Source organism: Letharia columbiana, assembly GCF_014066305.1.
Source record: "Letharia columbiana isolate WasteWater2 chromosome Unknown Sc0000012_s1, whole genome shotgun sequence".
In the NCBI taxonomy this organism is placed as follows: Eukaryota; Fungi; Ascomycota; class Lecanoromycetes; order Lecanorales; family Parmeliaceae; genus Letharia; species Letharia columbiana.
Genome location: NW_023501051.1, coordinates 58,809 through 78,715, shown reverse-complemented (window position 1 = coordinate 78,715; position 19,907 = coordinate 58,809). Strand labels below are relative to the sequence as shown.

The following is a 19,907-nucleotide window of genomic DNA, read 5'->3' as shown; positions in this document are numbered from 1 at the left end:
CTTTGTGTGGAAGAAGCAGGAGTATTCGAGCCCCCGAGGCTTTGGCTGTAGGGCCTATCACGGGAGTACAGTGGTGCTGTAGGTTTAGCAAATCGTGCTGTTGAACTTTGATCTTCTCGCCCGCCGACGATCGGGGTCCGACTGCGCGTCTCAAATCGTGGAGTTCTTCTGAGAGTATGAGCGCTTCCTGATGAGCTCGAGGGCCGTGATTGAGGTTGTTGAGACAGTGGTTGCTGACGCTGCTGGCGTTGCGATGATGGGTTGGTGGATTCGTGAATTTCGTAGGCCTCGTCAGTCGTGAGTAGATTCGGTCGAGGCAGTGCAGCCAATCGAGGTGTAGGTGCAACAGAATTCGAAGACAAGTTGTGTATTTATCTTGAAGAGCTTAATTTTTGCTGGTAGGGACGAACTTCGGCAGCATGCGCACAATAGGATCGCACGAGATGTCTAGGAATTTAGAGACAATGGTCTGATGGTGCGAACACTGCAGTTGGTTAGTAGATCGAAGATAATGAAGGGCGACGGAGATTTGGGCGTGTTGTTGAGATGGCTGGGGGGGCTGGGAGACAAGCGAGCGCAACGCTCGAGGTAATCCAAATCATGGGGAAGCCTACCACTGACCCGGACTGAAGCTGCAGTCGCCCGTGGGAGATTGTTTCGCATAGACAAGAGGAAGAACTCCAGGGCTTCGTTTGTTTTGTATCTTCCCGAAGAGTCTTGAATGTACGGTAAGCTGCTCATACCCTTGTCGACCACCACCCCACCAGCGCCTCCTGACGTTCGGAGACAGGGCGATGCTATGTGAAAAGTCAATAGAATCTCAGACAACCACCTCCGAGTGTTTGAAGCAACAATAGAGGCCTTCAGTGACCGCAATGGCTCACTCAATCTCGGAAGCTCGAAGGTCTCGGAAGCTCAGCGCAGCCGGAAAAATCGAGCTGCATACTCTTGGCGGTGTTTGCGCCGGAGAAGCACGAGTTGCTGCGAGCTTCTCGGACCATTCAATTGGCCACAATGAAGTGTTTGATCTCCAGAGTTTTGGAGAAAACAGGTCATGATGGCGCACACTTCCCAGATCCACTTTTTGGTACGAATGCCAGCGCACAGCGCTAATCGTTATGTAGGTAAGACCCTGACACGGCCGATGGCTTGCTTTTCTCGGTTCGAGGGGTTCTAGATTTAAGGCTGAGCTGGTCCACTCGGTAATATTGAACGTAACATCACGGCGCGCATATTTTTCCATTGAACGTGAAAGACTCAATCAATTCTACGGAGTTACAACATCCATTAGACAATAAATCACAATCGTTATTGTCTACCTCGATACGCAGCTCAATCATTGATACTCGAGACAGATTCTAATACACCTCCCCACCAGTCCCTGTCAATTGCCTTCTGGGGTTGCATAGAGCTATTAGCATCCCCGTAGATTCGATATGCTATTCACGACGTTTTCTGATATAGTCAAGCATCCGAATATGATGGAATCTGCTCCAAAAGCCCAATCCGAGTTCTGCCAAACGGGTCGAGCACCGCTGACCCCCTTTCTTTGCGGAATTCACGGAGCTCTAATCATCAGCATTAGGCCTATTTCCCAATCGTTTCCATATCTTTCGTGATACTCTTAGGACTTTAGCCAAAATCGGTCAAAGTTAGGACTATTCCCCCTTCCTTCGCCGCCGGAGGATTCTGGTATTATCCCCGTTCAACGCTATAAACCAATCTCCAAGCCTCGCATCTGCCTTGGTGTTCGGGTTTCTGTGCTGCTACTCTTACGCTTTTCTTTCAGATGTTTCTTGACGAGAGCGGCGTTATCTCGATATAAGACATGATCAAAGTCTACCTTAGTGACAAAATTTCACAGCTCGGTATTTTCCGTCTGGGTGGCTTAGCCCCCTTGCTTTATGTAAACACATCACGTCCCCATGGGGTGGTTTTGCGGGGAACTTTGGAATGCTTTTACCGCGCTGGTATCAGTTGTGGAGGGATCAAGGTCGCGATCCTTCAGAAGTGCTGGATTGCCATTATTCCCATTGCTTTTTAAAACAAGACCTCGAATGAATCTTGCTTCATCTTCCCACTTATGGAAACCGGTCTTTCACCTGTCTGCGACTCCAGGCAATGCCCGGTCCCATTGTACCTCGGAGCCAGGAGCCAATCATTCCCTCGGCGAGAACCTTGCGTTCTTGTTACAGATCAAGGCAATGACTTGATTGAGCGGCGTACCTGTTATAGCGAACACGTACCCCGTGCTCCACCACCATCACCTACTAAGCTCACTCCATTGACCTGTGCCGAACTTAACGAAGCTTGTCCATCCGCCTCTTGCGCTCTGCTTCTCGTCGACCGAAAGATCGAGGCACACCGGGCAAGGCTGTCACCAACAGAGCACAGAAAACCCCCAGGCTGGTACTCTCACGCCCTTATGAGTGATAGCGTTTCCAGGATGAAGCTCGAGACTTCCGATGAACAGATGCACAGAATGACTCCACTGCAACAGATCTCATCGGCATCTGACGATGATGATACAACAGTGACGAACTCGAGCTGTCCCTCGTCAAGAAGCAGCGGCACTAATACTCTTGTGAATGACCTTCCAGGCGACAGAGAAGTCGCTCCCCATTCCACAGCCATCGGCGTCCACTATCAGCGCAAAATAGCAACCTGTCCGCAGTTGGCTACCCAGCCTCCCTCTCCAAAGTCACCCACCTTCAGTCTTTTCAATCTACGATCTTCAAGGACTGCTATGGCAGACGCGCCAAGCAGGTTACGTTCCCCTTCACAAAGTAGCGATTCCTTAGGACCTCGACCCACTGTCACCGGCAGCCAAATTTCTTCGCTAACACCGATTGGCTCAAGCGCCATTCCGGACATAGCAGGACTACCGCTGGTGTACGAGCAAAGCAAGACGAAGTCTTGGCCAGGCTCATGCAGCTCGCTTCCAGGACCGGACATTGTCAGCATGCCCAAGTTTACAACGAGGCCAAAATCGCGCGACTGCGACTTCGCTTATGCTTACTGTAGAGAACGCAAGGCAGAACGTGATGGTGTGATACCCAGCTGCCGGAAGTGCCTCTCGAGAAGCGAGACTTGCTCTTTCAACAAATACTGTACAAGTCTGCAACCTTTAGAAGAGCACGCGAGAGGAAAAGAAACGATGGACGAGCAAGAGGCGGCGACAATGGAAGAGGAGCATTCTCATTTTTCTGATTACAGCACGGACGAGGATGATGACGGCGAGAAGATACCATCGAACGCTCGGCTCTTCAATTCCCTAGGCAGGCTACACTCAAGGTCGAAACCCAGGTTGTCCTGGGGCAATTTGTTCTCTAGGTCTTGATGGCACATACAGCCGGCATGGACTTCTGCGATTGTTCAGTTGGTCTCTAAAATCTCAATGTTTGGACGAGTTTTTTCTTTGGACCAAAAATTTGATGTAATTCGGGTCGATTCCATAGTGGAGGCTTTCTTTGATGGATTTGCACACATAGATGCTGTTGTACTTGACGACTTTCCATAGTTTTGTTTAGGCGTTGATGGCGACGCTTAGCCTCTCGAATTTTGTTCAAATGGATAGTTTTCGGTATCTACCTCTCGGCTCTATCGAGCAGATCCTCTTCCGGGCGACTCCAGCAATGAAGCAAGGGGCGATACTTGGGCCCAGTGCCCGCATCATCGATGAACTCACCCCAACCCTGCCTCCTTGCCCACTCTTCCCTCTTCCCACTCCCTTCCCTCGAACCTTCCCACCTTTACCCCTGCGATCTTTATCTCCTGGTCTACTCTCTCTACCCAGCTCCTCACAAGCGGATGCGCATCAACCACCTCCCGAAACGTAACCTCCTCTTCCTTTCCCTGGACCTGATACCTCCAGATCCCATCCTCGCCCCACCACTCCCTCCCAAAAATCTTCTCAATGGCCAGATGCTCTCTCGCCTCCTTCACCAACTGCCCGAGTCCCTTCCTGTCCACACTCTCCTGCGAATGGGCAGCACATAATCCCTCTAACGCCCCAAGTATGTAACCCACACGCAGCCCGAAGACTGCGCCGAGGGAGTATCCTTCGTCGAAACCGGGCTGCAGGGACCGCTGTTTGGAAGCGGAGATTCCGGCCCGGTAGCCGGCTGTGGAGTGCGTGCTACGGAGGCGCGGGATATCTGAAGGATCGGCTGTGGTGGGAGAGGTGGGGGACGAGTCGGAGAAGATGTCCGAGAAGTTGTTGTTGATGGTGGGTGAGGAAGGAGAGGGTGGGGTGGAGGGGGGTGTGAGAGCCATAGTGTGATAGTATGGTAGATACCCTCTCATAAGAGTAGTGAGGTTGAAAAGAGCGTTGAGAAGCAGGGATGTGATTGGTTCGAGCTGTCCTCGGGTATGGATCCTCATAGCAAGGGTACGACGGGAGGCCTAAGGTTGTCATCGTGATCCCTGCGATATGACTGAGCCACCACGTCAGAAAATCCCTGTTTCTTGCTTCTGAACGTTGTTTTGGATTGCATAGCTTTCTCAGAGTCAGAAGCAAAGCAAGAGCAACAAGCGCCGCCGCAGTCAAGGCAAGGTGCCGTGATGAAGCCCGAGGTTGTCTGTGGCGCTACCAGGCGTCCCGTTGCTGTGCATGAAGCCCCCAATGCGGTCAGACTATGCCACCAGAGGTTGAGACAACCGTGCCTGATTCAGAAACTCTCCCTATTACTTGCATTCGTTATATTTTCCAAGGCCCGAACAGCCGCTGACTGTCCAACACGTATTCTTTCCCCTCTGCGGCCCAGAGAAAGGTTTAAGCTATTTTGAGCCTCCAGCAGCTCAGCGTCCTACTTATAAAAGCTTCCTCCACCTTCTCGTATTCTTCGTATCTTGTATATCGTGTCATTTCCTTCTCCAAACTTTTGAAAAGCTATTGGAATCACCATGGCTTCTCTCATTTACGACTCTAGGAAAGAGATACTATCAGAAGCCCTCCACAAAGCTGAAAACGCCGTCTTCTTCGACGACCGTGGAAACTATGCTGATGCCATCCGGGCTTACGGCAGTTCATGCGCGCTGTTAGGACAGGTGATGAGGACGACTCTTAAGAGCGTGGATCGAGCTACGGTCGAAACCATCGTCAGTAGCTTTTTGAAAAGAACATGTGAATGTGTCTAATGATTTTGACGCAGCGGACCTCCTACATAAAGCGGATATACGAACTCCAAGGGAGCTTGGGACCCATGTCGCCCAGGTTCTGAAGTGGTAATGGGCGCTCTTGCTGCCATCGGTGTCAAAAGAGGAGCTGGTTGACCTCCCGGGTCTCGGGATGGGAGCTCCTTCCTGCCCAATGTCTCGGGACCGGATCTCTACATCTCTCCTCGAGGAACGTTGATCAGTCATACATGTTCATTCTGATAAAACTGCTTCCCCTCAACATATTTCAACAGTTGTTTGGTCACTCATTCTTCAAGATGCCAACGCCAACGGACTCAATGCCCTTAAAGCATGCTGACATTGGGCCTTTCCGTCCTCGAGCTCTATGCCCGCTCCCAAAAGATGGCACACCGAGTCATCCAGGTCTATTACCATTCCTACTGATAAGCCCACCCATGCCAGGCTGGATATCTTGAAGCAGGCGCCTAAGCAGTACGAACGAGGCCTCAAGGACCTACAGGAAGGACAAACGAGAGGATGAGTTCCGAGGACTACGAGCCAGCGAAGAGGCCTTGCAATGTTACTTGATGGCCCTTGAGAGCCAGATGGTCGAACTATGAGTGGAGTTCAAGAGACTTCGCAATGGCTCTCGCGTCTTTCGAGGGCTAGATCCCCTCAAAGGCTTCGCATTCTGCAAAACATGGGGACGATCGGTCGCTCAAACGAGAGCTTCACAATTCCCAAGTTCTGATGGATCTGGAGGAAGATCTCCAGAAGATGGGCTATGCTCCTGCCATTGGAATGAGAGAGAATTTCGCTTCAACGCGAGAGAAACCACGCGACCTTTTCGAGGAGACCAAGGACACTACTGCCAAACTTAGCCAAGAGCGCCAACCATTCAAATATGTCATACAGCAACTCAATAGACATCTAGCTGAATCTCAAGGCGAGCAAGCCAAGCCAAGGGCGGAAATCGGGCTTCTTCAAAAACGAAATACCACTTACTTGGACTTCTTGAAGAGGGATATTCCCCAACGCGAGACATTGTTGGCGGCTTTCAGAGGAGTACAGGAGAGAGGTTGTTTGACGGCAGATGACATCCATGCAGTAGCTGCATGGCAAGCTAATCCATTGGATACTTACCCTGAACAAAGACGAATCAATGGATCTAGCCATCGGGAGTGGTCAGAATGGTTTTGCGGAGCTGTGAAGACAAGGGCCACGGCGACTGGTTGTGGAGGTGGGCGGACGAGTTCTGATTGTCACAGCATCGGCGAGTCCACGAAGATAACGACAGAGAGTCTTGGCTCGACGGCGACTCGTGGTTCACTACCATCCAACAAACGCAGACGAGGCGGATCAGAAGCAGGAGACGAGCGAGACAACTCCCCCTTTGCTTCTCAACGAACACGAATAGATCTAAACAGGAGATGTTCGAGGGGAAGAGGCCTTAAATTCTAGCCGGTTGGCATTGACTTTGAGCTTGGTCCCATCTCTGTGCTAGAGATCTGGCAGAAAGGACGAACATGGGTTGTCAAGGTTCTCATCTGGAAGTCCAGATTTTGCTGAGAACCTGTATGGAACAAAGACAGCAATAGATGCAATGCAACGGCTATGATTGCTAGTTTCCATCTTTTTAGACCCGCCTGTGACATGCAGCCAATACTGGCAAAAAGTCCCCCATCTTTCAACACATTACAAACACCGAACCTTAGCGTAGTCCAAACCCTCGCTTAAAGAGAGTGACAGTCACTTGCGCACAACTGAATGTCCAAAGTCCACTCTTTCCAAGGAACCTCGACCTTCCGTGCGATCCAAATAGCATATCAGTGCTCTCTCAAATGGCGTGTACACACGCGTTCTCACCTCGTATCTGTCAACATTCCGGGTGCTCAACCCTCGCGGCTGCTATGGCAGAGAGCGGTGCCTCAACGCTGGAATCTTCTGACTCCGAGGAGTCTGGCTCTTCTGAAGGGGACGAGGTAGAGATTGTTGTTGATAGTATGAAATCGACGAATCTTAGAGGAAATAACGGTATGTGATCGCTGGATATGTTTAATGCGTCTGGAACTTTCAAGGAGCCCTTCTGAACTTCTCATGTTTCACTGTCCTTTCATGCAAGAAGCCTAATGTTATTTGCGAACACTTTCCTTTGTTTGGAGAAGCATATATCTTGCAGTCCTCAGGTTCTAATTCTCTTTAGAATTCACCTTTGCAGTTCCAAATCCGACCAAAGCGAAAATGGCTGAAGCCTGGGACTCTGATCGCTATTATCACGAGAGTCTGGTGTCGTCTACCGACTCTTCAGACGCAGCTGACCGACACTTCAATGTCCATCGGGAAGAAATCCGGACAACGCCCCTCTTCTCAGCGGATGTGTTGGCAGGTGTCAACGAGACACAACCGGACGTGCTGCCCCAGTATAGCTTCCTCGCCAAAGTTCTGGACACATTCGGCGGCCAGGGTCAACAGAACACGCATGACCTCCTGACTCCAGACTTGGGCATTTCCGGCGTTACGCTCAACCCCAACTCTCAGTCCTCCACGACGAGGAGGGGCGACAGCCGGCTGTTCGTCAATATGAATGCTCCATGGTCTGCCTTCATCTGCGGTTCTCAAGGGAGTGGGAAGAGTCATACCTTATCATGCATGCTAGAGGCCGCTCTGAAGCCTTCTAGGCTGGGAAAACTCCCATGCCCACTGGCTGGGATGGTCTTTCACTACGATAAGTTCACGGGATTCTCGGCAAGCCAAATCTGCGAAGCGGCATACCTCGGCTCCACAGGCATCCCGGTGACGGTCCTGGTATCGCCAAGCAACCTCCATCGTATGCGGAGGGCCTATGAAAACATGCCGAGGTTACCTTCGAATGCACCCAAGCCGGTGGTGGCGCCATTGCTGCTCGAAGAGAAGCACCTAAACGTCGAGCGTATGATGAAGCTGATGGCTATTGACGAGAAAGAAGGAAAGGTTGCCCTATACATGGAGGTGAGTGATGGGATAGAGCCATGTCAGTGAGGTGCCACCAACGTCGTACTGACACTTGGACAGAGCGTATGCAGAATTCTTAGGTCGATGGCCATAAATGATCAGCACACCGCAGGTCTGAACTACCAGGAGTTCAGAGACAGACTCCAACTGGAGAATTTCAACGACGGCCAACGAGCGATGCTATACACACGTCTTCAGCTCTTGGAGAGTTTCATGCTCCAGCCAGGAGTATCAGGAAGCGGCTCAATATCAGAGGTCAGACCTGATTATGCGAACACAAAGAAAGGAAACGCCCAGAGACTTGAATGGCAGAACAAGGATGATGCACGACAGAGGGCGAAGATTGCGAAAGCAGGCATCTGGTCTTTCCAACCTGGGAGCCTGACTATTGTCGACCTGAGTTGTCCGTTCGTCGATGAGAGCGCGGCATGTGCTATGTTCAACATTTGCCTTGCCCTCTTCCTGGAAGACAGACAAGAAGCTGGACGGATTGTGGCGCTCGACGAGGCTCACAAAGTAAGGGATTTTCTGTACGCCGAGCGAGATACATGGCACTGACCGGTTCTAGTTCATGACTGGGACGGATTCGAGCTCAGTCTTCACCGAGAGTCTCCTATCGGTGATCCGCCAACAGCGCCATTTAGCCACACGAGTCATCATCGCGACCCAAGAGCCAACGATATCCCCCAGCCTTCTGGATCTAACTTCGATGACAATAGTGCACCGCTTTACCTCCCCAGCGTGGCTTGTGGCGCTCAAATCCCATCTTGCCGCCGTGTCCAGCGAAGGCGAGGCGTCCAAACGACAGGACATTCTCACGCAGATTGTGGAACTCGGTGTCGGTCAAGCCTTGGTCTTTTCACCTTCAGCCATGCTAGGGGTGGATGATCAGGACGGCAATGGGAGTCCAAGGATGCAGAAGCTGGGGACTCAGTACATCAAGGTGCGTGTCAGACAGAGAATGACCGTGGACGGAGGAAAGAGCATCCTCGCGACTTAGGCCCGATATCTTCCTGTGTCCTCTGGACTGCTGATTGGGTAGCTGGCAATTGCACACTTTCGAGATGGATGTTTGATTCAGATCAAAAGCACCTTCTGTTATGTTAGAGGTTGGATAGGTTCTGCTAGATAGTGTGAAGTGTGAATAGATAAAGTAGGTAGCCATGAGTCCGGTTACATCTTTTCTGCCAGAGCCACAAACACTATTTGCGGAATACATTCGGGTCGTGCCCAGCCTATCCACGTCCTTCTCGTCTTGATAGTGTGTCGTTTCGCCTTTTTGCCTTCTTCATCTCCAAAATCTAGACCGCCGGGTGGAGTGCAGATCTGCGGTTACGTAAGCAATTCCTACTTTCTCGCTCAAGCTTTCCCCTTCAACTTCCACCACTTTGCCTTTTAACTTTCTGCTTGACCGTGGCCGTGGAGATGGCTCCTTCTGACATCACAGCTATGCCTCGACGACATCATAGCCGGCTGAGGTCTTTGCGGGTGGTGTGCAAAAGGAAAACACTAGACAATTGACTGCATATAATCCACGCTCTCCCTTTTGTCCAACCAATGTGTCTTTGACTTTACAGCGCCTGTTATTCTCCTACATACAAATTTTCCACACGCTCAAAATGCCTACCACAAAGCGCTGCGGCACCGAAACCGCCGGTAACAAAGCCATCGGCGGCGTCCCAAGAATCCATTACTTCGATTTTCAGTCCCGAGGCCGGGGGCAGGTTATTCGCCTCATGTGGGAAGATGCCGGCATCGCCTACGATGACACGCGCTACAGCTTTGAGGAATACCCTGATTACAAGAAGACTCGCATTATGGAGATGAACCCGACGACCAACATCCCCGTCGTTGAGTTGAATGGGAGAATCCTGACGCAGAGCTATGCCATCCTGAGGCATTTTGCTAGACAGCTGGGGCACTATGATGGGGAGACCGAAGAAGAAAAGTACTGGGCTGATGCTATGTGCGATATCGTCATCGACTGTACGTGACCTTCAGTCTGTTACAAGGAAAATCTCTTAATAAGATTAGGGCGCTCCCTCTTCATCCAAGCTTTCTTTGCGGACAACATGGAAGAGACCTATCCCGAGCATCAAAAGACCGCTCGACCGAGATTCCTGAAAGCTTTGGAGACGCATCTGAAGACGCATCAGCTATCCACATCGGGGCCGTATATCATTGGGAAAAACATCACATATGCGGATCTGGTGCTCTACCAGATCTGCCATGATGAGAGTTTGACACAGGAGGGGAGAAAGGGGCTGAAGGATTACCCTAGGTTGGCGGAGCTGGTGGATGCAGTGGAGGCGAGGCCGAAGGTCAAGGCCTTTTTGCAGAGTGATAGGTATCTAGGTTGATACGAATCGATCTGAATGACAGCTTCGTATGGAATCTGCGAACCAATCTCTCCTACTCCATACATATTCGTGGCTATGCAGGGTCAGCATTTGTGCGCGGATACCATCTCATGGTGATGTTAGGGAATGACGGTCCACGATACTGAGCGGATGCCGCTGAGCCTGGGGAAGGAGCTTGGCCGAGCAGGTCTGCCGATGCTGAGGATCCACAAGATCCGAATGTTCCGAATATTCTCGCTCGTTGAGACCCGGCGCTGCAGGAATGATAGTCGCATATCTCTTGAACCCAAAGCGGGAGCTCGGCATATCTCTCTTTCGTTCATCGGAGGAGAAGGTCATCTCTCGAAAGCGTTTTCATCGACCTGATGCGGTATTGACTGACACATCTTAGGTCAATGAGTGGGTCAGCTTGGGTGCTGCCAACGTTGAAGCCGATTTGATTACGCCTGACATCAGACCGTTGAAGAGTGCATATTGAGAGCTAGATGCCCATTTCACTCTGCGCTCATATGTTGTTGGTTACTTACTGTCAGCCGCTGATACTATCATTTGGAGTGCGCTACGTGGGAATTAGGCCGCATGTTCCATGATCAAGCGAAGCAAGAAAAACATTTGTCCGTGGTTCAAATTTGTGGAATCGACCAATCGATGGATCGTCACTGCCGTGGCAGATTTCGATGCTTTAGCACACCGGAAGCGCTCCCTAGCAACTCCAGAGGGTAGTAATTATAACATCCGTCTCAGTCATGTGAAAGGCGGAGTAGTGACTCGGTTACCACCAGAGCCGTCGGGCTTCCTCCGCGTTGGTCATGCAAAAGCCGCCTTGCTGGTTGATTTCCTCGCGCGTGGGAAAGGCAATTGGAATCTGATCTGCCCTTTCGATGTCACCAACCCATCAGAAGAATTACAGGAGTTCGAGGATTCTATTGTTGATGATTTATAGATGATGTAGATCTATCCCAATAGAATATCGCACTCAAGCGACATCTCCCCGCAAATGTACGAGTATTGCATTCAACTATTGCGCAAAGGGAAAGTCTATGCCGACGATACCGAAAAAAAGGTTATGAGTAATGAAAGAAGGAACGGAATCGAGAGCAAGCGTCGTGGACCAAGTGCGATAGAGAGCCTTGCTCGATTCGAGGAAATGAGGGCAGGATCTAAAGAGGAATACCCGATGGTGCATCCGCGCGAGAATCTCCATTGATAATATTAACAAAGTCCTACGAGACCCTATTATCTATCGCTGTAATATTCAGCCTCATCATAGGACTGGCAGTACTTGGAGGGCCTATCCGGCCTACGATTTCTGTGCCCTTATCTTGGACTCCATCGAGGGTGTGACTCACGCTCTTCGAACGAACCAGTATCGTGATCGGAAGCTGCAATACGTTTGGTTTCAGAAAGCACTCGGCCTTCGAGAAGTTGAGACCTTTGACCTTGCGCGAACGCATTCCATGCGAATGTCCTATCAAAACGAGAGCTCAGCAAAATCGTCGATAGTGGGGTTGTCTAGGGCCAGAACGGCCTCAGAATGCCCACACTTCAGGGTATGCGGAGGCGAGGTATGACTATGAGTGCACTCCAGACTTTCTCATGAAGCAAGGACCTTCCCAGGACATCATCAATCAAGATTGGACCCAAATATGGGCAATCAACAAGAAACATATCGACCCTCTGGGTCTAAGACATACAGCTGTAACGAAAAATCGAATAATAGAAGTAATCATTTAAAGGTGGCCTTGAAAGGCGACTTCCGATACAAATCAAAGCACAGCAAGAGTCCAGAGCTCGGGAGCAAAAAGGTTGTCTACGGAAAATAGATTTTGATCGACCAAAAGGGTGCAGAGTCTTTTACTGAAGACGAAGAGATCACCCTAATGAATTGGGACAATGCGATTGGGCGAAAGATACACAGGACCATGAATCCTTCGAGGGGTGACTAACTGGGAGTTAGACCTCGTGCCGGTCCATCTGATCATTTGTGGCTACCTCATTACGAAGACAAATTTGAGAAATTCGACAATATCGAGAATCTCCTAACACCGCAGACGAAAATTTCGCCACTCTCGTGGTGGGCGAGACATTATCGCAAAGAGTATTTCAGAGTGGACCAGCCTTTGTTGGATGATAAGCCCGCAGTCTTGTTTGAGATTCCCACGGGTAAGATGAAATAGTCCACAATATTCAAAAGCTCGCAGAGACGCTTTGAAGCAAAGGAGAGGATACGACAGGCTTCCAAGAAGATGCCAAGTCCAGTCTCTACCGACTACTATCCACTATAAAAGCCTACCCTCGAACAGCAAAATGTACCCTTTAAAGTCAAGCACGTTGCTTTATGCTATACCGCTAGCGAAAGGCTTCCCCGGCAATCGCACCTGCTGTCTTTTCGAGTTCTCTGTACAGTAACGGCATGTTTTAGAGGAAAGCGTTTACTTTCTTTCAATCTATCAAGTCACAATCTATCCAACTTCAGGTTGAGTGACGAGTAGGATGAATGAATCATTCTGTCTCAGGGACCCCCCATGGGCCATGTTTTATACTTCATACAATACAGGTAGTTCATCCAGTACGTGACTTGGAGGAGGCTGGGAACCTTGGTTCGACAGTGCGTTTCACAATTTCGCATACTTACAATGTACTATGATGGGTATTCAGAGAGTGTAGAGGGGGCTGCAACTATGCTCGATGAAGCCGAGGGAAAGAGAAACACAAAAACCCCCCGTCTTATATAAGAAAGAATCCATCACCTTTCCTTAAGAAAAAAGGACCCACCCCATTGATCCTGCTTAGGGGCAACAGAATGCAAAAAAGTTGCACTCACGGCGGGGCTCGAACCCGCAGCCTCCAGATGTCAAGATAGAAGTCTGATGCGCTACCACTGTTGAACGATGAGTAACTTAATTGGCCGAGCAAAGGGTTCAGGGAAAACTAACTTGCGCCACGCGAGCTGGAAATATCTATTAATAGAAGAGTCCTAAACCAAGATATATTAAGGATTACAAGAGCCAGTGAGTCAATTTGAGCCCATCTTGCGTATATCTTCAATTGTGCTTGATATCAAACTGAACGAGGAACCGCCGCTAGCAGCCGTGCCTTCCAGAAACCCAGACATCACATCGTTGTCGTCAAAGGTGATCTGGCGGAAAAACAACGACCCTAGACCGGTTGGTCCGGCAGCTCGGTCTGAACGCGCCTGCAGGGGAAATACAACCACGGGAGCTCACAACGCCAACGATTGAGGGCTTTGTAGTTATCGCAATTGCCTGCTCAAGTAAAACACCAGAGGCGTAGATGCCATAGCAATTGGGACATCAGTGGAAGGGATTACTCTCTCACCACCGCAGCTTGTTGAGGAAACCATTCTCCACGTCAATTTCCTCGGCGTAGGGCTGGTTTTCCACCGTCACATTTCCACTCCTCGACCACTGACCGCGACGCATACATACATACATACATACATACACACCTTGACGCCTCCATTGCGACTCACGACAACTCTCACGGCACTCCTCCAGCGCCCATCCCTACCGCCAATGTCCAGCCCAGAAACCCCACGACCCCCCTCCTCCACCCGCACGCGCAACCAACTCAACATCTTCCTGACCGGCGCCGCCCTCCTCACCCTCTCCTCGCTCCTGACCCGTCGCTCCCTCCACCTCCGCCGACGATCCATCATCCCCCGCTTCTACCACCCCTCCAACCAACAGCCGTCTTTGAAGATCAACGGCAGGTTGGAAGCCTGCCAAGCGCTCGGGATTGCCACGGTCAATGTTGCGAGTTTTTTCACCATGGTGGGAGGGGGGTTGCTGTGGGCGTTTGATATCGGGAGCGTGGAGGATATCGGGAGGCGGGTTGGGGGTGGGAGGGGGGGAGATGGGAAATGGGGGGGGAGGGGAAGGAGGGGGGAGGATGAGGAGGAGTTTGAGAAGTGGGTTGCTTCGTTGACGGGGGGGAAGACGGCGGAGGAGAGGAGGTGGAGTGCTCGAGGACCTGAGGAGGAGGAGCGGGCGAGGGAGGAGGGGTATGCGGTGGTGGAGCCGCAGGGTACGAATGAGAGGGGAAAGCCAAGATGATGGTGGGGTTCCCGTTGGCCTACATCGGGCCCTTGAAGACTTCGGCTTGTCTTGCACATGGGATCTGGCTGTGGCAATCCTGTCGTCGGTCAATCTTTCGCTCGTCTCCCAGATTTCTCACGACCTGGATGACTGAATTGATCCCTGCACCTGTTCGACTGCTCCAGGTCATTGTGTTCCCGATGATTTCACTGCGTTGCATGGTCCGCACCGCAGCCTGGAAGGCTTTGCAAGAACAGCCTCTTTGATTAGATTCATCACGATAAACATACCATCCAAGCAAGCCATTTTCGGCGGAACGAGAACCTTTTGTCACCGGGGGTTTTTGGGGCAAGACCTATCAAGATCAGTCACGGGATAGGGCTGTAGGACGTCACGTATTGCATCTGCTTCGAAACACGGATGGGGGCCGCTCTGATGGTCATCATTGTCAGGATCGGGATAATGAATGGGGAGCTAGTGGTTGGGGAGGCATGACTGCTCGTCGACGAAACGACGATTCGACGCTCAAGCTGCTGCTCGTCAACATCAGGGCAGCCATGGTCATGAGCTTGAGGCGCTGCTGCTGCTGGTTGGGTTAGCAGGAGGGCGGAAAACAGAAAGAAGCCCTTTGCTACGACCATTCCGTGAAGAACGAGGAGGGAGAGGGAATACGGAGATACACGCTGAGGAGTCACGCTGAAGGCAGATGCACATATGCAAGGCTCGGTTAGATGTCCCTTGCAGGGGGTCGAGAAAGACGATAGCACTGGTACATTTTTGAATGCTTGAGTAGACAGGAGCCCAGAGCAGTAGCACATATCGAGCGCAAAAACGTTGAAGCTAGTGTCTCGCGCACTCGTCTGTTCTACAAATTGTATCTCAGCCTCGTCGTCACTTTCGACAACTGGACAATTGAAGTGTAAGGAAATGGTATCTCTAACAAATGCACGCGATCGTATCGTAGGTACAAACCGAGACAGCGAAGGCCGTAACGCCGTGATCTCATCAAGAAGAAAATGTGTGGAGCATCGAGCCACTGCAAGCACCATCACCGCCGCCGCAGCCGTTGGGGAACCATCGTTGGTGGTTCTGCTCGTAGGAGTACCCCGTATGATCGTAACCGTCGTACTGTATGGCTTCCATGTCAGTCCCAGTGGGGAACATGTCATTAAAAGGCCCGGAAGCCGAGGTCGTTGGTACCTGGCAATAGGAGAGGACTTGATCGTAAGCCGAGAAAATTGGCTGGTGGAACGGTGCTGAGCTCGCGTAGCCATGTTGCGGAAGGAACATGCTCGATGAAGCCGGTCCCTGTGTGGAATGGGTGCATTGCATACCCTGCATCTGATCCGCTGCATTTCCTTGGTGATCTGAGACACCTCCGTAGGTTGAAGCTTCAGCCGGGCTTCTTCCAACCTTCGAGGCAACTTTGCGCAACATGTCATCGCACAGGGACCAAGCCCGCCTCGCCGCTTCATTCTCTGACAAACCCCGTAGCCAATCTGTTGCCTTCTTTGCCGAGTCGAAAATCTCGTCAACCTCGTTGGGCATATGATCCGAACGAAAGGAGAGTTCAAGCATCAAAATAGTGGCGGCCTGCATGAGATAATGCACTAGACACCACCAAGGAGCGACTGTATATAGACCAACTGGATTCGGCTCTTGGGGCAACATCTCCAACATATCTCGCGCCGCGTGTACGCTTTTAATAGCAGTCTCGCGGTTGAAATCTTTAGCTTTGTCTGATTGATTGGGGATCTTTCGGTCGACCCGACACAGACACGGCCGGTTGATGATTGCCAAGATGCTGTAATAAAAGAAACCGAGGCTCATTCGCTCACGAACAAATTGTTGGTCTCGTTGCTTTTTGGTGAAATCAAATACATTGGGCAGTTTGCCACGCCAGTCCTCGATTTTCGAGTTCAGGGACGCAATAGTGTTTTGGACATCAGCCCAGGACTTTGACATGGCATCAGCACGGTAAAGGCGGTTCAGGACATCGTTGCTAAAGGTGCTCAACTTCGTGTGGTATCCGAAGTAAAGTGCGTTGGTGGTAGGTATTGCTTGCTTCCGCTCTTGCGACGATGGCAGCGATAATGGTGACATTGAATCAGCTGGAGAATTTTTGGACTTTAACGAGTAGCTAATTGAGGACGGCGGGGTCGTTGTGCCATCAGTCTGTCGCGATTCTTCACTAGACATGCGCCGGAGCAGTGCGATATCCTGGGGACTGGGCGCATTATTTCCTACGAAGGAATCTTCTTCGAGAGGGAGCGGCGCCGGTGCAGTACAGTCGGTCTCCGAGAAAGATGTGGGACGTCCGGTCATGACGGCCAGTATACGTTCAAGACTGCACACCGCCCACCAAACACGGTATCGGATCTCTTTTGAGGTTTCCGGAACATCCTTGCTATCGTTTCGTAGGTTGAGGCCTAGGGTGGCAGCGTGCCTGATAGCGATGCCACTAGTTGACCAGGACCTATAGGTGGTGTCAGACGGAAATCGTCTCATTAAGTTGAGGCTACGACTTACCTATTAATCTGGTTCAAGGCCATCAGATAAAAAGACATGAGACCCGTAATCTGTACTTTCTGCAACTCAGCGTGGCCTAGTATGGCCTCCGAATTGAAGCCGAGTATCCGAGCACGAGTGAAGTAGACCAGGTGATCTGTTTCGTCGCCATTCCACTCGGCTTGGATGAGATGGGAGTATTTAGCACCGATGGCGAAAATCAGATTTAGGATGGCCAGCCAATTCTGGTTGATTTTTGATTGATCCTCACTGAGTTGGAATGCTTGGTACTGGCTGATGAAAGTACTCTTTCCAATAATTGGGAACGCAGGATGAACGGTTTCCAGATAGCTTTGAAACAGCATGTTCGCCGTTGCCTGTGATGGCATTTCGAACGGGTCAACGTGATGAGGAGGAGTCAAGGTCAAGTCATCGCAATGGTAGGTTGATTCACTAATCGGAGTAAGATCTGAACCGAAAATCTCGTTATGAAGAGCTGGCGATGACTGTCCACTGGGCAATGAGCCTTCATCGTCGTCCTCCTGCTCCTCAGAATCTTGTCTGGTCTGTCGCTTGAGCCGTTGCATCCAAGTCACTTCCGAGTTCTTGCCATGGTATCCTGTGGCACGGGCGGCGGGGTTTCGGTTGTAGTCTTCGTCAATGCAATCTAAGGATTCGGTAGAACCAGCTCGAGCGTTGGCTTTGAACTCCCCGGCCAGCTCTCGGTGCACACCTGACTTTTTGCTATGTGGGGTTGCTGATTCATCATCGTCCTCCGGAGATAGCTCCTGGAGGGGTCAGCCGGAGTGCCTATCGTGCAGTCTAAGCATTTTACTCTGTCCAAGGTTCTTCGGATCAAGGCTTGGTCTGCAAATCCAGCACGCAAGCTGAGCTCTTCGAGAAGGTGCTCGTACTCTTCGACCCTGCCGACCAGACTACCAAGTTGTCTATGGTCACAGATGTCAGCCAGGAAACACTTCTTTTCAACAAGTACTCACTTTTTGGTTTTATCGCGTTTGCCATCCGCATACATGCACGTGAGCTTGAAGTCTTCGCAGTGCTGGCAAACCGGACGTTCTCCACTGCACTTTGTCTTCCTTTGCCTGCATGGCTCACATGCGTGAGCGACACGATTTTTGTCCGCTGATGCAGATCCTTTGGAGAGACACATTTCTTCGCTATTGCGACGTAGGCGAGGTATGGCTACCTTGGGCGGATTCTGTGATTGCGCACTGCCCTGGTGGGATGGAGCAGCGATGGGGAGGGCAGCGGTCGGTGTGTAAGGCGAAGGCTGTGGTTGAGACGGCTCTGGTTGCTGGCCTGTTGTGTTGGTGAGGGATACCGAGGCTGGCGGCTTGCCGGCCTGCTTGGAACCTGCCTGCTTCATCTTTTCTCGGGTGACCATTCTTTGGGCGGCCCCTCGCGGAAAGTGTAGAGACGTTCTTCGATAATTCAAGCAGCAATGTAACAGCGCTTTCCAAACATCCAACCAAAAATTTCCTCTGTTAATCGTGATGTTGTGTATGGCGGCGTATGGAGCGTGACGGGCTCTGGGGGAGTAGTGACGAAGATGGAGATAATTTGGCGCAATTCATGGCGGGCTCGGGCGATAATTGGGAGATGTGTGCAGTGTCCTGTTGTCCTGTGATCTTAGGAGGGTTAATATCAGCACGGCACTGCAAAGACTCTAGCTGAGAAGGATAGGTGGCAGATGTAGAGTGGTGAAGGAGGAAAAGTTGACGTGCCACGAATGCGATGACACGATGACCAAGCAGACTTTTGCCATTGAACCCTGGGCATGGAAATGTTTGAATTGCTACCTACTCTGATTCTGGTGTCGGAATAAAAGATGATCGCCACTATGTCGATGGTGCAGCGACGCTTTCTCTTCAGTCTAGCCAGGTGAAGGTGGGATGTGGGAGGCGGGGACGAAAGGGAGGAGAAAGACGAGGGAATGAGATCGCCTAAAGGCAGGAGCACGACGGACATGTTTGCAGTCCATGCTAGCGCCGCAGCGAGACTTTCTTCGATTCAATGACATGCGATGCCTAGGTAAGGTAGAGATTGTGGTAAACATTCGGACACAGCAACGGGTTTGCGACTCCTGGCGGAATTATGCAAGTACGACGACCGGCTTGCTTCTAGAGTTCTTGGAGTACATTATTCTAATTATTAATAAAGTCAACTACTCATTAATTATTGCGCAGCCAGGTAGCCATAGCCAATATTAATGTCGAATCTGAGCAGAGAGATCGCTGATGAGATGGCACGATGGATCATGGATGTGATGGCTGAACGGAACGCTAAACTAAACTAACCGCCACACCTTTCTCCTTTTCTCCTGGTGCCACCAAGACCCTGACCGGGCGAACCTCCGATGAATACTAGTACTGTAGTACGGCATTCGGAGATGTCGACAAGTACTAGTACCCTGACTCCTGACTCGCTTGGCTGCTGAAGCTTCATTGGAATTGCATCACCTGTCCGGCACAAGGCAGTCCGTCTCTGCCCTGTCTACTCCACCTCTGCAATTTCAACCCGAATACCGAAGCGCTTCGTTTGGTCAAGATTTCAGAAACAAGAAAGAGGTCATGGGTAAGATTACTTCAAATTAGGGTAACGTTCGAGTACCTAGGTACTTATTTAGAAGAGGATGTAGAATTTCTATGAACCCTCGGAAGCAGGCTCCGGAGAAGAGGTACCCCTCCAAGCCAAAGCAAGCTATACTCTATATGGTTAGCCAATCAGTCGAAATCTCCTGCTACCTATTCTTCTATCTCTCCCAGTGTGCCAGTGTCCTGCTTAAACGCTCAGACCTTGGAAGGTTTTTCTTATGGACGCGATTTGCCGCCAAGTCCGTAGAACACAAACA

The 19,907-nt window shown here is 50.9% G+C and overlaps 12 protein-coding genes and 1 non-coding gene across 13 annotated transcripts; 8 read left to right on the top strand and 5 right to left on the bottom strand.

Annotated features, from left to right (window-relative positions):
* Positions 1 to 2,083: 2,083 nt before the first annotated feature.
* HO173_004839 (uncharacterized protein) lies at positions 2,084 to 3,340 on the top strand (the record flags this gene model as incomplete). The annotated part of the gene is made up of 1 exon (XM_037306757.1): positions 2,084 to 3,340. The coding sequence occupies one exon, from the start codon at positions 2,084 to 2,086 to the stop codon at positions 3,338 to 3,340; it is 1,257 nt and encodes a 418-aa protein (XP_037166292.1).
* A 344-nt stretch (positions 3,341 to 3,684) lies between these two features.
* HO173_004838 (uncharacterized protein) lies at positions 3,685 to 4,383 on the bottom strand (the record flags this gene model as incomplete). The annotated part of the gene is made up of 1 exon (XM_037306756.1): positions 3,685 to 4,383. One exon carries the CDS (start codon positions 4,381 to 4,383, stop codon positions 3,685 to 3,687), a length of 699 nt encoding a protein of 232 aa, XP_037166291.1.
* Positions 4,384 to 4,905: 522 nt separating this feature from the next.
* On the top strand, positions 4,906 to 5,222 carry HO173_004837 (uncharacterized protein; the record flags this gene model as incomplete). Its single annotated transcript, XM_037306755.1, has 2 exons — positions 4,906 to 5,100; positions 5,154 to 5,222. The coding sequence occupies 2 exons, from the start codon at positions 4,906 to 4,908 to the stop codon at positions 5,220 to 5,222; spliced, it is 264 nt and encodes an 87-aa protein (XP_037166290.1).
* Positions 5,223 to 5,868: 646 nt separating this feature from the next.
* Positions 5,869 to 6,579, top strand: HO173_004836 (uncharacterized protein; the record flags this gene model as incomplete). The annotated part of the gene is made up of 1 exon (XM_037306754.1): positions 5,869 to 6,579. The coding sequence occupies one exon, from the start codon at positions 5,869 to 5,871 to the stop codon at positions 6,577 to 6,579; it is 711 nt and encodes a 236-aa protein (XP_037166289.1).
* Positions 6,580 to 7,359: 780 nt separating this feature from the next.
* On the top strand, positions 7,360 to 8,136 carry HO173_004835 (uncharacterized protein; the record flags this gene model as incomplete). The annotated part of the gene is made up of 1 exon (XM_037306753.1): positions 7,360 to 8,136. The coding sequence occupies one exon, from the start codon at positions 7,360 to 7,362 to the stop codon at positions 8,134 to 8,136; it is 777 nt and encodes a 258-aa protein (XP_037166288.1).
* A 150-nt stretch (positions 8,137 to 8,286) lies between these two features.
* HO173_004834 (uncharacterized protein) lies at positions 8,287 to 9,109 on the top strand (the record flags this gene model as incomplete). Its single annotated transcript, XM_037306752.1, has 2 exons — positions 8,287 to 8,625; positions 8,678 to 9,109. The coding sequence occupies 2 exons, from the start codon at positions 8,287 to 8,289 to the stop codon at positions 9,107 to 9,109; spliced, it is 771 nt and encodes a 256-aa protein (XP_037166287.1).
* Positions 9,110 to 9,728: 619 nt separating this feature from the next.
* Positions 9,729 to 10,469, top strand: HO173_004833 (uncharacterized protein; the record flags this gene model as incomplete). The annotated part of the gene is made up of 2 exons (XM_037306751.1): positions 9,729 to 10,095; positions 10,144 to 10,469. 2 exons carry the CDS (start codon positions 9,729 to 9,731, stop codon positions 10,467 to 10,469), a joined length of 693 nt encoding a protein of 230 aa, XP_037166286.1.
* Positions 10,470 to 10,731: 262 nt separating this feature from the next.
* On the top strand, positions 10,732 to 10,947 carry HO173_004832 (uncharacterized protein; the record flags this gene model as incomplete). The annotated part of the gene is made up of 2 exons (XM_037306750.1): positions 10,732 to 10,803; positions 10,861 to 10,947. The coding sequence occupies 2 exons, from the start codon at positions 10,732 to 10,734 to the stop codon at positions 10,945 to 10,947; spliced, it is 159 nt and encodes a 52-aa protein (XP_037166285.1).
* A 108-nt stretch (positions 10,948 to 11,055) lies between these two features.
* Positions 11,056 to 11,412, top strand: HO173_004831 (uncharacterized protein; the record flags this gene model as incomplete). Its single annotated transcript, XM_037306749.1, has 1 exon — positions 11,056 to 11,412. The coding sequence occupies one exon, from the start codon at positions 11,056 to 11,058 to the stop codon at positions 11,410 to 11,412; it is 357 nt and encodes a 118-aa protein (XP_037166284.1).
* Positions 11,413 to 13,286: 1,874 nt separating this feature from the next.
* On the bottom strand, positions 13,287 to 13,366 carry HO173_004830. Its single transcript has one exon. It is a non-coding gene; the product is annotated as a tRNA-Arg (tRNA).
* A 1,529-nt stretch (positions 13,367 to 14,895) lies between these two features.
* On the bottom strand, positions 14,896 to 15,345 carry HO173_004829 (uncharacterized protein; the record flags this gene model as incomplete). Its single annotated transcript, XM_037306748.1, has 1 exon — positions 14,896 to 15,345. The coding sequence occupies one exon, from the start codon at positions 15,343 to 15,345 to the stop codon at positions 14,896 to 14,898; it is 450 nt and encodes a 149-aa protein (XP_037166283.1).
* Positions 15,346 to 15,532: 187 nt separating this feature from the next.
* Positions 15,533 to 18,440, bottom strand: HO173_004828 (uncharacterized protein; the record flags this gene model as incomplete). The annotated part of the gene is made up of 4 exons (XM_037306747.1): positions 15,533 to 17,003; positions 17,057 to 17,823; positions 17,871 to 17,982; positions 18,034 to 18,440. 4 exons carry the CDS (start codon positions 18,438 to 18,440, stop codon positions 15,533 to 15,535), a joined length of 2,757 nt encoding a protein of 918 aa, XP_037166282.1.
* A 100-nt stretch (positions 18,441 to 18,540) lies between these two features.
* Positions 18,541 to 19,024, bottom strand: HO173_004827 (uncharacterized protein; the record flags this gene model as incomplete). The annotated part of the gene is made up of 2 exons (XM_037306746.1): positions 18,541 to 18,684; positions 18,860 to 19,024. The coding sequence occupies 2 exons, from the start codon at positions 19,022 to 19,024 to the stop codon at positions 18,541 to 18,543; spliced, it is 309 nt and encodes a 102-aa protein (XP_037166281.1).
* Between the last annotated feature and the right edge of the window lie 883 nt (positions 19,025 to 19,907).